The sequence below is a fragment of the Acanthisitta chloris genome, unplaced genomic scaffold, assembly GCF_000695815.1.
Source record: "Acanthisitta chloris isolate BGI_N310 unplaced genomic scaffold, ASM69581v1 scaffold301, whole genome shotgun sequence".
Classification (NCBI taxonomy): domain Eukaryota; kingdom Metazoa; phylum Chordata; class Aves; order Passeriformes; family Acanthisittidae; genus Acanthisitta; species Acanthisitta chloris.
In genome coordinates, this window is record NW_008654169.1 from 114901 (window position 1) to 126548 (window position 11648).

Genomic DNA, 11648 nt, shown 5'->3' on the forward strand with positions numbered 1-11648 from the left:
GCAGGAATCAGGAGATCACCCAGTGCATTAACTTGCTATCACAGCTCTCCTAAACCTCCCATAGACTATTTCTACACTGAGTTACAATTTCTACACTGAAAACATTCCCGACTCCCATGGAAGAGCTTTAATCAACCTGTCAAAAACAAATAAAAGCTGACTGAGCCTAGTAATAGAAACCAAAACTTGGAGTGGGCAGGGGTGGTCCAGCAAGAGGAGGCTGAGCATTAACTTGCTATCACAGCTCTCCTAAACCTCCCATAGACTATTTCTACACTGAGTTACAATTTCTACACTGAAAACATTCCCGACTCCCATGGAAGAGCTTTAATCAACCTGTCAAAAACAAATAAAAGCTGACTGAGCCTAGTAATAGAAACCAAAACTTGGAGTGGGCAGGGGTGGTCCAGCAAGAGGAGGCTGAGAGTGAGCGTCAAAACACGAGAAAGTTTGTTTGAGGTTCGTAAAAAAGCCATTCCTGCACAGAGCCTGGTACTGCTGCCTCTTCAGTAGGGTCATTTTATGGAATGCAGCAAAAAGCATAAAAGAAATTTGGGCAAAAAGAGAAGCAATAAAGATCTGTATTTAGAGCCAAGGAGTAACAACAGACATCACTATGACTAAACGCAGCACTTACAGAGGATGCTGCTCAAATAGCCAATTCTCTAAATATTTTCTAGTAAGATGCATGCTTCCTTTCTGCAAGAAGATAAAGACCTAGCAGAATGTACATTTCTATGTACTAATGCCTCAGGGGAAGTCTTACCTTGCTTTAAATAAGCTCCTTTGATAGCCAGTTTGACCCATTCAGAAATAACTTTTTTGATGGTTGTTTATCTTTGATTCTGTTGCCAGGAAAACACAGAGAACTCAATGTCTGAACAGTTGTCTTGTGATCCAGTTTCATTTGATAAGTCTTTTAACATCCATAAAAGAAGAACCATGGCCAAATTTTCTTGTAGTGAACAGATTTGGGGGGAGAGGGGGGGGGATAAAATGAAAGGAAAATATAGGGAATAAATCAATGTTCTTCGAGCACTGTTATGAGAACAATATGTAAAAAAAATCCTGTAGCCAAACAAGAAATGGAGGGCAGGCCCTTCCCAGGCTCTGTGTCTGGGCTTACAGCATCCCTGGCAGCCACAGCTGTAATTAAAAGTGTCACCACACACCCAAGGAGACAAGTAGAATTGTCAGAGAGAGTCCAGAGCAGAGCCCAGCTAGGATTTCAGGGCTAAATTTAGAAGCTACTTAGCTGTGAGAGAGCAAAAAAACCAGTCAAAGGTGGCAGTGGCTTTGAAGAGTCCTGAAGTTGGGACTCGAGGGCAGGACAGTCCTGTCTGAGACTGGCAACACCTTTCAGCCACCTGTGATCCAGCCTTAATTCCTGTGCCAGGGGATGGGATGGGCAGAAAATAAGGTGAATTTTTAGCTGAAACTTCTTCCTCAAGCAGTCTTTGAACAGCTTTGTCCTAGTAGTAATACAGCCAATAATAAAATACAGTCACGGAATAAAAAGGTCACAGAGAGATATTGTGCTGGTTTTGGCTGGGGTAGAGCTAATTTCCTTCACAGTAGCTGGTATGGGGCTGTGTTTTGGATTTGTGCTGAAGTGCTGATAACACAGGGATGTCTTTGTTATTGCTAGGCAGTGAATACAGAGAGAGAATGCCTAGCTGGATTCTGAAATTAACAGCTATAAAATTTCATTCAGCTAAGAATGAAATTAAACATTTAAGAATATTTTCAAAAACACAGTGAAACTTCTGTTCAGAAAAGTTTCAATTTCTGAAGACTTTCCAAACAAAATCAGAGATTTCTGCAACAATTTCATTCTTAAACATAAAATTGACTAGACATGGAAAATGTATACTACAGTAACTGCCAGAATTTATACACTTTCAGAAATAACTAGCCATCTATACAATATTGCATTTCCAACTTTTTCTTTTCCCCAATATTACTACCTTGGAGGAGCAATAAGTTTGCTATCAGGCCAGCATAGACTTGGCCCACATTTCTTTAACCTATTAAGTTCTGCTTATAGCTTTTTGAGCTACACAAATATAATTCTGCAGAATGATGATCAAAATTTAGGGATTAAAAACTACCTGAATGCAGCACATTTTCTCCTAAAATGAAAGTGCTGGGATTGCCACCCCATTGGGTTTCAGAGCAGGTCCCTGTGTCAGCTCACAGGGAGGTCATGCAATGGCTATCAGGCTGGTGGCCAGAATTCCCACACACAGGAGTATAAACCCCAGGGAAACACCCCAGGCAGAAATACAACATTACTCTGAGATGACCTTTCAGAAAATCAAACTTCATGAGACTTGATACTGCCTGCTTTTCAGCAGCAGGAGTTGATATTCCTGATCCATGACCTTTGCATACTGTTCTAAATCTCTCAACAGTGGGGACAAGGCTGATCAGGACAGAAGCTGCACTGTCACTGCTGACACACTCTGCCCTGATGTGCCTCAGAGCTGGGAACATCCCTCCAGCAACCAGAAAAACTAGGAATTTTCTCATCACCAAAAAGTTTTTAACTCCTCCTGGTGTGTCTGTGTTTGCCAATCCCACCCAACTGGGACTAAAACTGGCATTTTCAAGGAGTGCCCTTGTCAGCAGCATTCCCAGCAGCAGTGTAGCAACCTGCCTGGGAGAAACCCAGTGACACCCCTGCATCTGCAGATGCCAAGGAACTATCTGAGCAATCCCAGTCCTCTTTGATTTGTCCACCAGCAGCTAGAACACATACAAGACAACACTGCAGTGTTGATAATAAGGAGGTATATAAGCATCCCTGCTGTGCCCTTCATAAAGTTAAGGGATAATTAAAGCTTTTTAAGGTGACTGCAGGTTGAAGCTGCTCTGTGATTTAAAGCCAGGATCTATTTGTCTGTTGTGCCTTTCTTCCAGGTTCCTGTTGTTGCGAGCACAGCACAATTTGAATAGTAAAAGCACTGTTCATAAATTCCTGCTTTCCACAAATTGCCTGTCCGATCAAAAGCAGCACCTCCATGCAGGAGCACAGACATCTCCAGCCTTTGATTTGGAACAGATGAGGCACCCTATGTTCCTCTAAGATTAAAAAAACCCTGTTGGCACAGCATACAAGAAAGAGAAGCAAAGGGACAACGTGAAATCATTCAAAACAAAGGAGATGGAAATTCAAAAATAGTACGAGCAACTCAGAAGACAGATTGAGAAGCGGATGAACTGCAATTAAAAGGAAAATTCTGTGTCCAAAGAGGATGCTCCAGACACCAGTTAGAAAATGGAGACCCTTTGGATTAGCAGTGAGCTAGTATTGATAGCTAATATAAGGCAGTGCTCTGATGGGAAGGGAAACTGAGGCAAACTATCAATTACATTTTTGTAATGCAGTTAGAGATAATTACCTCTATCCATAATTTCACAAGTGCATTTTCAAATTAAAGGAAGAAAAGGAAGAATGAACTGGGTACAGGAGAAAATAACTAGCTCAACTAGAAACTGCAGGTCACTCATTTCTTGAGCTTATTGAATGGGTGATCAAGGAAAACGATGATGCCACCAAAATGAAGCAGCAGTCTAATCACAAAAGCCAGTCAGGAAAAGAGAAAGTGTGTTCTTTTTCTAGATCTCAGAGAAAAGGTTTGATACAGTAAGAAATAAAATTCAGAAAAGTCTGTGATTTGTGTTTTTAAGCTAGTCATACCTAATGATCATGAGCTAACAAACAATTAAATAGCAGTGAGGATAGGTAAATTAGTCGAGGCATAACCTGTATCTGTAACATTTTTATGTGTACTTGAGACATTATAAAATCTACTCTTGAGGCACAGTTTGCATCCTTACATCTGTCTTTCCACATTTTGTAGAAGTTCTTCAAAAGGACCAATCAAAGAACTGAGTTTTAAGTCTTACAACTTCTCACTTCTGTCCTGGTTCAAGGGAAAGGAAAGAAAAGCACTTTCTTCAACAGAAAAAGAGCAGGAAACAAAGAGGAGTCAGAGGAGCTGAAAGAAATAAAAAAGGAACATGCTTACCCCACATCTCATAAGGTAAGAACAATGCCCAGATACCACAATGATTGGCATTCAATATATAAGGCAATGGCTTAATTAGTCACAATCATGGTCAGCTAGCAAAGGTTAAAAGGTCACCTGATACTAATTGTGAACAAGGCAAACTGAGCTGCTTAAAAAAACACTGCCATGAATAATTTCTCAGGGCTTAGCAGTTTTGCATGTTTCTGTAAATTGCTCTTCTCTATTATGGTTGAAAAGCATTCTGCTAATTATTAATTAGGTAATGATTTGTTTCTATCACTAATTCAATAATGTGTTCAGAAGAGCATTTTGAAAGTTCCCAGCTCTAGAGACCATAAATATCAGATGTATCTTCACATAACTGGAAGGCAGGTCCTGAGTGATGGAAGCCTATGGAGCTTTCTGCCCATTTTTAGACACTCTACACCCAAAGTCACCGAAATGTCCATGTCCTCTGGAGACTGAGGGAACACTGCTTTCCCACTTGCCTTGCAGGGAACAGAAGGTGTTCAACACTGGGTAGCAATTCAGAGCTTATACATGCTGGGTATTAAACAGGGATTGGTTGAAGATTAATAGTTCACCCTTGGGGAAATCCTTATGGGGTATCCAGAAGGTGGAAACATCTCACCCCTCCTTTACATCCCACTTCTAAGCCTAAAGGTCTTCACAGCACTGTGGAAATGGAGTGCAGGAGGAAAGGCATGTGAGAAGGATCTGGTCTACAGCACTGACCACTCCTCTGGTCTCTGACATGGGCCCTGTGCCAGGGCAGTGTTGTAATCATTTCTGCCCAGATAAAAAGCTGAAGACAAGAAAGCCAACAATAATCCCCTGGAGCTACCACTCCCTATTACCTCCCTAAGAGAAGCCAGGCCATTAAAAATGCCACATAAATATCACAGACAGAAAACAGTCTTCAAGGTTATTCAGAACAGCCCCACGCATAGACAACCTCTCCTTTTTAATAGAGATAAAACCCCTGAGCTTCTCAAAAGAACAAGTCACGCCACAGGCAAACCCACTTTTCAAAACCCAGCAGCTCCCTCTCTGCAGAAGAAAAGGTAATGTAGGGGAAAGGTATAGCACTCCTTCTTCATGGGCCACAGAGGTATAATCAATTGGTACAAAAGCACATTGTTGAAACACAAACCATGGAAAGCTGCTTTATGAACCCGTGCAGCCAGCTGGAACAGCCATCAAGAGCTGCGAGAGGAATTCACTCCAGGACTGAATCACTTCATTAGGGTAGAGTTTTTTTCCTTTTATTGCATGCTGCTCAGGCCACTGATCCTCATCCTGAAGACCCTGCACAGAGCAGCCCCACTGCTTTCTCTGCTCCCTTAGACACTCAGGAACATTCATAGCTTGCACTGTATTACTTAATCTCCTCCTGAGATATCATTTCTCCCCCACCCACCACACAGCTCACCAGCAGTCTTCCAACATACTACATCACACTGTGTGGTGTCCCAAGCCTTTTGACTCTAAGTCAGTAGTGGTTTGGGGGTAGCACAGCTATAGAATTTGCTCTTAAGATAAAGGCTTATATCTGTGATAGGACAAGGAGGAATTGCTTCAAACTGACAGAGGTAGGTTTAGATTAGATATTAAGAAGTAAATCTTCACTGTACAGGTGGTGAGGCACTACCACAGGTTGTTCAAAGTTGTGGCTGCCCCATCTCTGGAAGTGTTCAGGGCAGGTCAGACAGGGCTTGGACCAATCCAGTTTAGTGGAAGGTGTCCCTGCCCCATGGCAGGGGTTGGAACACAATGACCTTTCAGGTCACTTCTAACCCCAACCATTCTGTGACTGCGATGAACTGCCAATCATGGAAACTGGGAGAAAATACCAAAATGGAATGACATTTCCCACTTGATTTGAGTTTTGCCCTCCTTCTGTGTGATATAGGCTAATTGATAATACATGAAATACAGATGGACAGAAACACAGCCTAGAGCCTCAGCAAGTAGTGACATTGAAATACACACAGTGGATCAGTTTGAGCTTAAGACTGCACATAATTGCAAGGAGGAGACCACTGGCTGCTGAAGCCATGTGTGCTTTGCATGAGGGAAAGCAGATGACATCACAGGGATTTTGTAATTAAACATAATAATCTCAAGAAAATTCCTAATTTCTTCATTGAAAACAACCACACAAACCTCCAAAATTAGTGAAAGGGAACAAAAATTTCTAAATGAGTAAAAGCTGAAGTAGGAGATAACTTCAAACAAAATGCTGATTGAAATATACCTTCTCCTAAGCTTATACTTCTATGGGATTTTCAGAGAAATAAAAGAAATGCCTCTGTTATTCTGACAGCATAGCCAGCTTTAGCCTTCTTGTACATCATTTCCATTGCAGAAATGCCAGCAGACCTTTATGCTGAGGAAAACCTCAGCATTAACAGCAACAAGAAGATATTTGAAGAACAGTGTTCAACACTCACAGCAAACTTGTGAAAGCTATTCCAGCAAGAACACACCTATGATAAGCTCCAAAATGAACATGGAGCAGGTAACTGTGCTCAGCTCTGAGGCTATTTACACGTGTTGTGGCTGTTTTATGTCTCCTTACCTGAACTGCTGCAGTGAGATGGTTCCACGAGTCTGCCAGTCTTATCATAACAGGCAATAGCTCGCAGCCGCACGCCCTGGCCACACTCCTTGGGGGCTCCATGGGATGGCATTCCCAGCTGCAGCTCGGGTTGACCTCCTCCAATAATGCAGTCAGACCAATTCCCATGGGGCTGGGAGGTGAACACCTCACAGGGGCACAGCTCAGTTTCAACTTGAGGATAAACTTCTGTGTTCTGGCATTTGTCTCGCTTTCTGCTTCGCCCTGTTCCAACCACAGAAACCTGTTTGTTAGCTTAACATCTGCTACTCTTGATAACAACACGTCATATTATTTATACTTGCATGAATTCAACACATTAGAACCAAGACAATCTGAATGTTAATATCCAGGAATGTTTCTGAAGCATCTATTAGCTGCTGCCAGTGCTCTGGTGTGCAAGGACAACGTATTTATCTCCAGGGGCAACCAGAGAACTTGGAAATACTGTTTTGATGGGTAGATCAAGGAGCAAAATATAAAGTCTTACTCTAGGAACAGTCTGCCCAGAAACTGCTTTGTAATTTCATATAATCTCATTTTTTCTTTAATTATCTGATGAAAATAAATTGATTGTTTTGTCTCTAGTTGCTTGCAATCAATGGTTGCCAGGACAACTTCCAGAGGACTCCACATTAGCCACAACTTCTTCTTTGAGGTTACTTTACAAATTACTTAAAGATGCGCTCTGCACACAAGCCGTGCTTTGAAGCAAACAGAAAAAGATAATCCTCAGTAAATTATTAGGGCTGGAAAGCATTTCAATGGTTATAGTTGCTTTTATGTTTTCCTTTGCTCTATTCCTTCACCAGGTTTTAAAAGAAGGCTCTTTAAGGAAACAGCAGCATCAAAATAAACCTGTGGTAACAACTCTCTGCAATTGCACTCTCCATGCCCTGATCCTGCAGGATTTCAAGGTATGAGAAAGGGTCCCCAGCACAAGAAGAAATAATGCAAAGAAGAGAGTTCATGCTCCCTGCATCCCTACAACTGCACAAGGGAACAAATGTCTGTCTGTGTACAGCCTCTAAAGATAAAATCAATGCTTTTCTTGGCACAGGTTAGCCAACGTGCCGTGAAGTGATCTTGATGCTGGCTGAGCTCAGGAATGTCTTTGCATTTGGCATCTGCACAGAAGGGAGAATTCATCTTCAGTAACAAACTGCATCTGTATCCCATGCTGAAAATTTTCCTTGGGGATCTTGGACACACTAAAAACACTTCTGCAGAAGGTTCTTAAAGCTTTGATCCCAAAAGAAATGTTTTCCCTTTGGTATTGCACACAAGTAAGACACTGAAAACAAAAAATAAGTTATATAACACAACAACCTCTCTCTAGCCTGGAACCAAGAGTCATTTCACCACACACAAGCTGAGTCTCATCAATCCCTGTTTGCATACAAACATCTACCTCCAAAGTAAAGGCCACTGACTGCAGACCCTTAATATCACTGTCCTTCAAGCCCCAGCTCTTTCAAAATTGTATTGCCAGAGTTCTGGGGAATGTAAAGTTTGCCAGCACAAAGGGATAATAAACACAAAGAAATCCAATAATGCCAGCATCTTTATATTTTCTGTAGAGATATATATGTTTACAATTTTATGTATATATTTATGAGCAAATTCAGGTGCAACTCCTCATACTTCAAAGAAAGTCTTTCAAAAGGCTTTAAATAGATTGGGAGCTCTCTAGTGGCATTTCCAGCATTTTATGCTTGACAAGCTGACAGGAGTCATAAACTCACTCTATATGTACAGTTGTATGTTCTGCACTGTGTTAGTAAACATGGGAATTTGGGATGTGCCCATGCTTTGCCATCATGATATGAGTCACATCAGACTCAGATAAGGATGCTCCCAATCTCACGCTCACATGACTCTTTTTCCAACTTGCCCTGCCATCTGTTTTGTTGGAATCTTCCCACCAATCTCACACTCATATGACTCTTTTTCCAACTTGCTCTGCCATCTGTTTTGTTGGAATCTTCCCTCTAATTAAGCTGCTATGAAAACCTTATTTTGAGGGCAAAAGTGACATTGATCCCGTACTCTTCACAAAGAAATATTTTTAGAATTAGTGTGGTGCTATTTTTATCATCTTCACAGACTGCTTTAAACATTACTGTCAAAAATACCACCTCCAAAATTTCTGAGGGCATAAATCCTTCAATTAAATAGTATTTCATTTTTTAATTACATTTCTGAACACTAACAAATATTATATACATTAAATACTATGAGGTAGTTCAAAATGCATAAAAATTGTGGGAAACATTAAAAATAGAGATAATGCTTTGTATCCATAACACAGTGAATTAATTGACTGTGTTAACTGAAGACTCACCTAAAAATTGTGTTTTCATTATAATGACTTTGAATTTTGATCTGTTCTATAATAAGTCTTTCAATTCTTAAGTACTGACTGATTTTATATGTAGAGTTGATGATGACTTACAAAGCAAAAATGAGTAATGCTACTAAAAACTGAGTGGAGGGCAAGCACCTACTTAGCAAATAATTAGCAGATTCCCACTAAATGATATTATTGATGAACTCTTATAATGAAGCCAAAGGGTTCACTTGAGCATAGACACACATGCAGTGGTGAACAGGAGATCCAATTCATGCATGCTTACAGAGAAGTGAAATGCAATTGGATAAAGAGCTCTGTAAACATCATGAAATACCTTCCAGAACAGCACCTTCCTTAAATCTTTGGTCTGAGTTCCTACGGATGAGATTTTTTCAAGACTTTTGGCTACCTCCAATTTTCATGAAGTTTTATGCAGATACAAGTCAGCACTAATCTCTTTTTGAAATGTGGCCAAACCAAACCCAATGTCTGACTTGGTCATCCCTTACTTCTCTCTGGGATGTTGTGCTGTCCCCAACCAGGACACCCACTGCATGTTCACCACTTGCTTCTCAGGACACCTTTACTGGGCATGAGCTGAGACCATAAGTTTCATCCTGGTGGGAGGAAGGAAACCCAGCGAGATTATATGAGCAGAGACTGGTGGTGTGAGGAGACAACCCAGCAAAACCTGAATATCAGAAACAATTTTTGGCCCACTTACTTGAAAGTATGTATGCTTGATGTAGAACAGGGTAGGAAAGAGGATAGATAGGAGTGTAACGTTATGCAACTTGCACAGACGTTCATCAAGAAAATTCAGATTTAAAACTACCTGAAAGTAAGTGTTCACTTAATTCTTACATATTTTCTGCAAGATCAGGTACTTATTATTCTGCTAGGGATGAAGGATTTCTCCTACTATAAGCATAGAAGCATTGATACAGAGAACATTTTAGAATATGTTCTTTGCCAGAAACCATAGAGCATTGTATAATACCATTTTTCATGTAAAAGAAAAAAATCTTTATCCTTTAATGAGCCACACTGATGAAAGGCAGCATGAAGCCATTATATATGTGTGCTGTAATTGTTAGTTACTAAAAACTTGGAACATTCCACCAGTAACAACCCTAATAGCAAGACAGCCATGCACCCAAGGACAAGTGAGGCTAGAAGAAAGGAGCAGGAGTGGCTACCATATTTTGCTGCCATTCAGTTCCCAGGTTTTATCCCAGCAATATTCTTACAGCAATGTTAGCATTCTACTCCACAGAAGAAGTCTTTGAAGTTTCACCTCTATTAATGGAGCAAACTCAAGTCAGCTACACCATAGGTCTCAAACACAACACAGAAACATGAAAAGACATCAGTGCTGAGGATAACAATAACAGCAAATTTCTTGTAAACCTTCTAAGAACACTATAATTCATTTTTATTTGATTTAACTACACATGGGGGAAGACAACTCCCAGCAAAACAAGCAGTTCCAACGTACTAATGTTTAGGAATTTTAAAGCTTTTCAGTTTGGTCAGCATTCAAATAACATAATAACAAACCACAACAGCAAGTATGGCAAACTGCTCCATGGAATGATTTGAACTAGAGAGCTTAATGAATACATATAAAAAGATCAAACAGAACTGTTCTAATAGTACTGTTTTTTCTTTATTCATAGTATTAATTTGCCCTATTGAACTACGGGATACTGCTGAGCACAAAACTCCCAGTTTTAATCTTCCTCCAGATTTCAACAGTCTTAAGCAGAAAATCACACTGATTTGTACTCTTTTATAGGTATTTGCTGCATGCTTCCCAGATTAATAGGTCAGATAAACTGGCACAAAGCATGGTCACTGTTTCATTCGGTTTATGTCTAAAAACACCTTTCCACCAGTGAGTTTCTCTGCACTATTATCATACTGAAACGTGTGTGCCTAAGGCAGGCAATGATCAGTATCAGACCAAAAATCAAATAAGGATGATCACTATTCTGTCTGGCTTTTCCCACAACCCCAACATCAGTCCCCCAACACCTGAGAGCGCTACTCACAAGTATCACCAACACACAAATATTTAAAAATATCATACCTGTGAGTGACCGTTTCCTACTTCTAGTTGTTTCACAGTCAAAGGAGCAGGCTGTAAATTTAGACCAGGGGGTAAATGTACAGTCATCTTTGCAGGGAATGAAGCACTCCTGGACAAGGGATGGCATAGCTCCTGCCCATCGCACGCAGTCACCAACGTCAGCAGCTCCATCCAGCTCCGACAGGCATGTCACATCTGCAAGGAAAGGTGCAGGAATCTTTATATTCTTACATATATTGCATCATACTCTGTGCAGTCAGTCCTTGTGTTCTATGTGAGAGTCACTCTCATGGATTAATAGGATGAAGCTGATTTGTTTTGGGGTCATTATTCACGTGTCACTCACAGATGAGCTAGACACTTCACAAAACCATAAAGACACATTCTTATTTGAGCAGTATGTTATCTAAACGATGATATAAATTCAATATTCTCAAGAAGGCAGTCATTTGAAGGGTTGTGGCAACAGTTTAGCCAATGATGCATTGTACAACCAAACAAGAAAAGATAGAACCCTGCAGCTATGTGCCAGAAAACATATTTGGT

The 11648-nt window shown here is 40.6% G+C and overlaps 1 protein-coding gene across 1 annotated transcript in view; it reads right to left on the reverse strand.

Annotated features, from left to right (window-relative positions):
• LOC103810470 (thrombospondin type-1 domain-containing protein 7B-like) overlaps positions 1 to 11297 on the reverse strand; it is a gene marked incomplete at its 5' end in the record, with an annotated part of 101931 nt that extends 90634 nt beyond the window's left edge. Inside the window, 2 exons of the mRNA XM_009083365.1 lie at positions 6619 to 6882; positions 11103 to 11297. Coding sequence (XP_009081613.1) covers positions 6619 to 6882; positions 11103 to 11297 — 459 coding nt within the window. The remainder of the gene's footprint in view (positions 1 to 6618; positions 6883 to 11102) is intronic.
• Between the last annotated feature and the right edge of the window lie 351 nt (positions 11298 to 11648).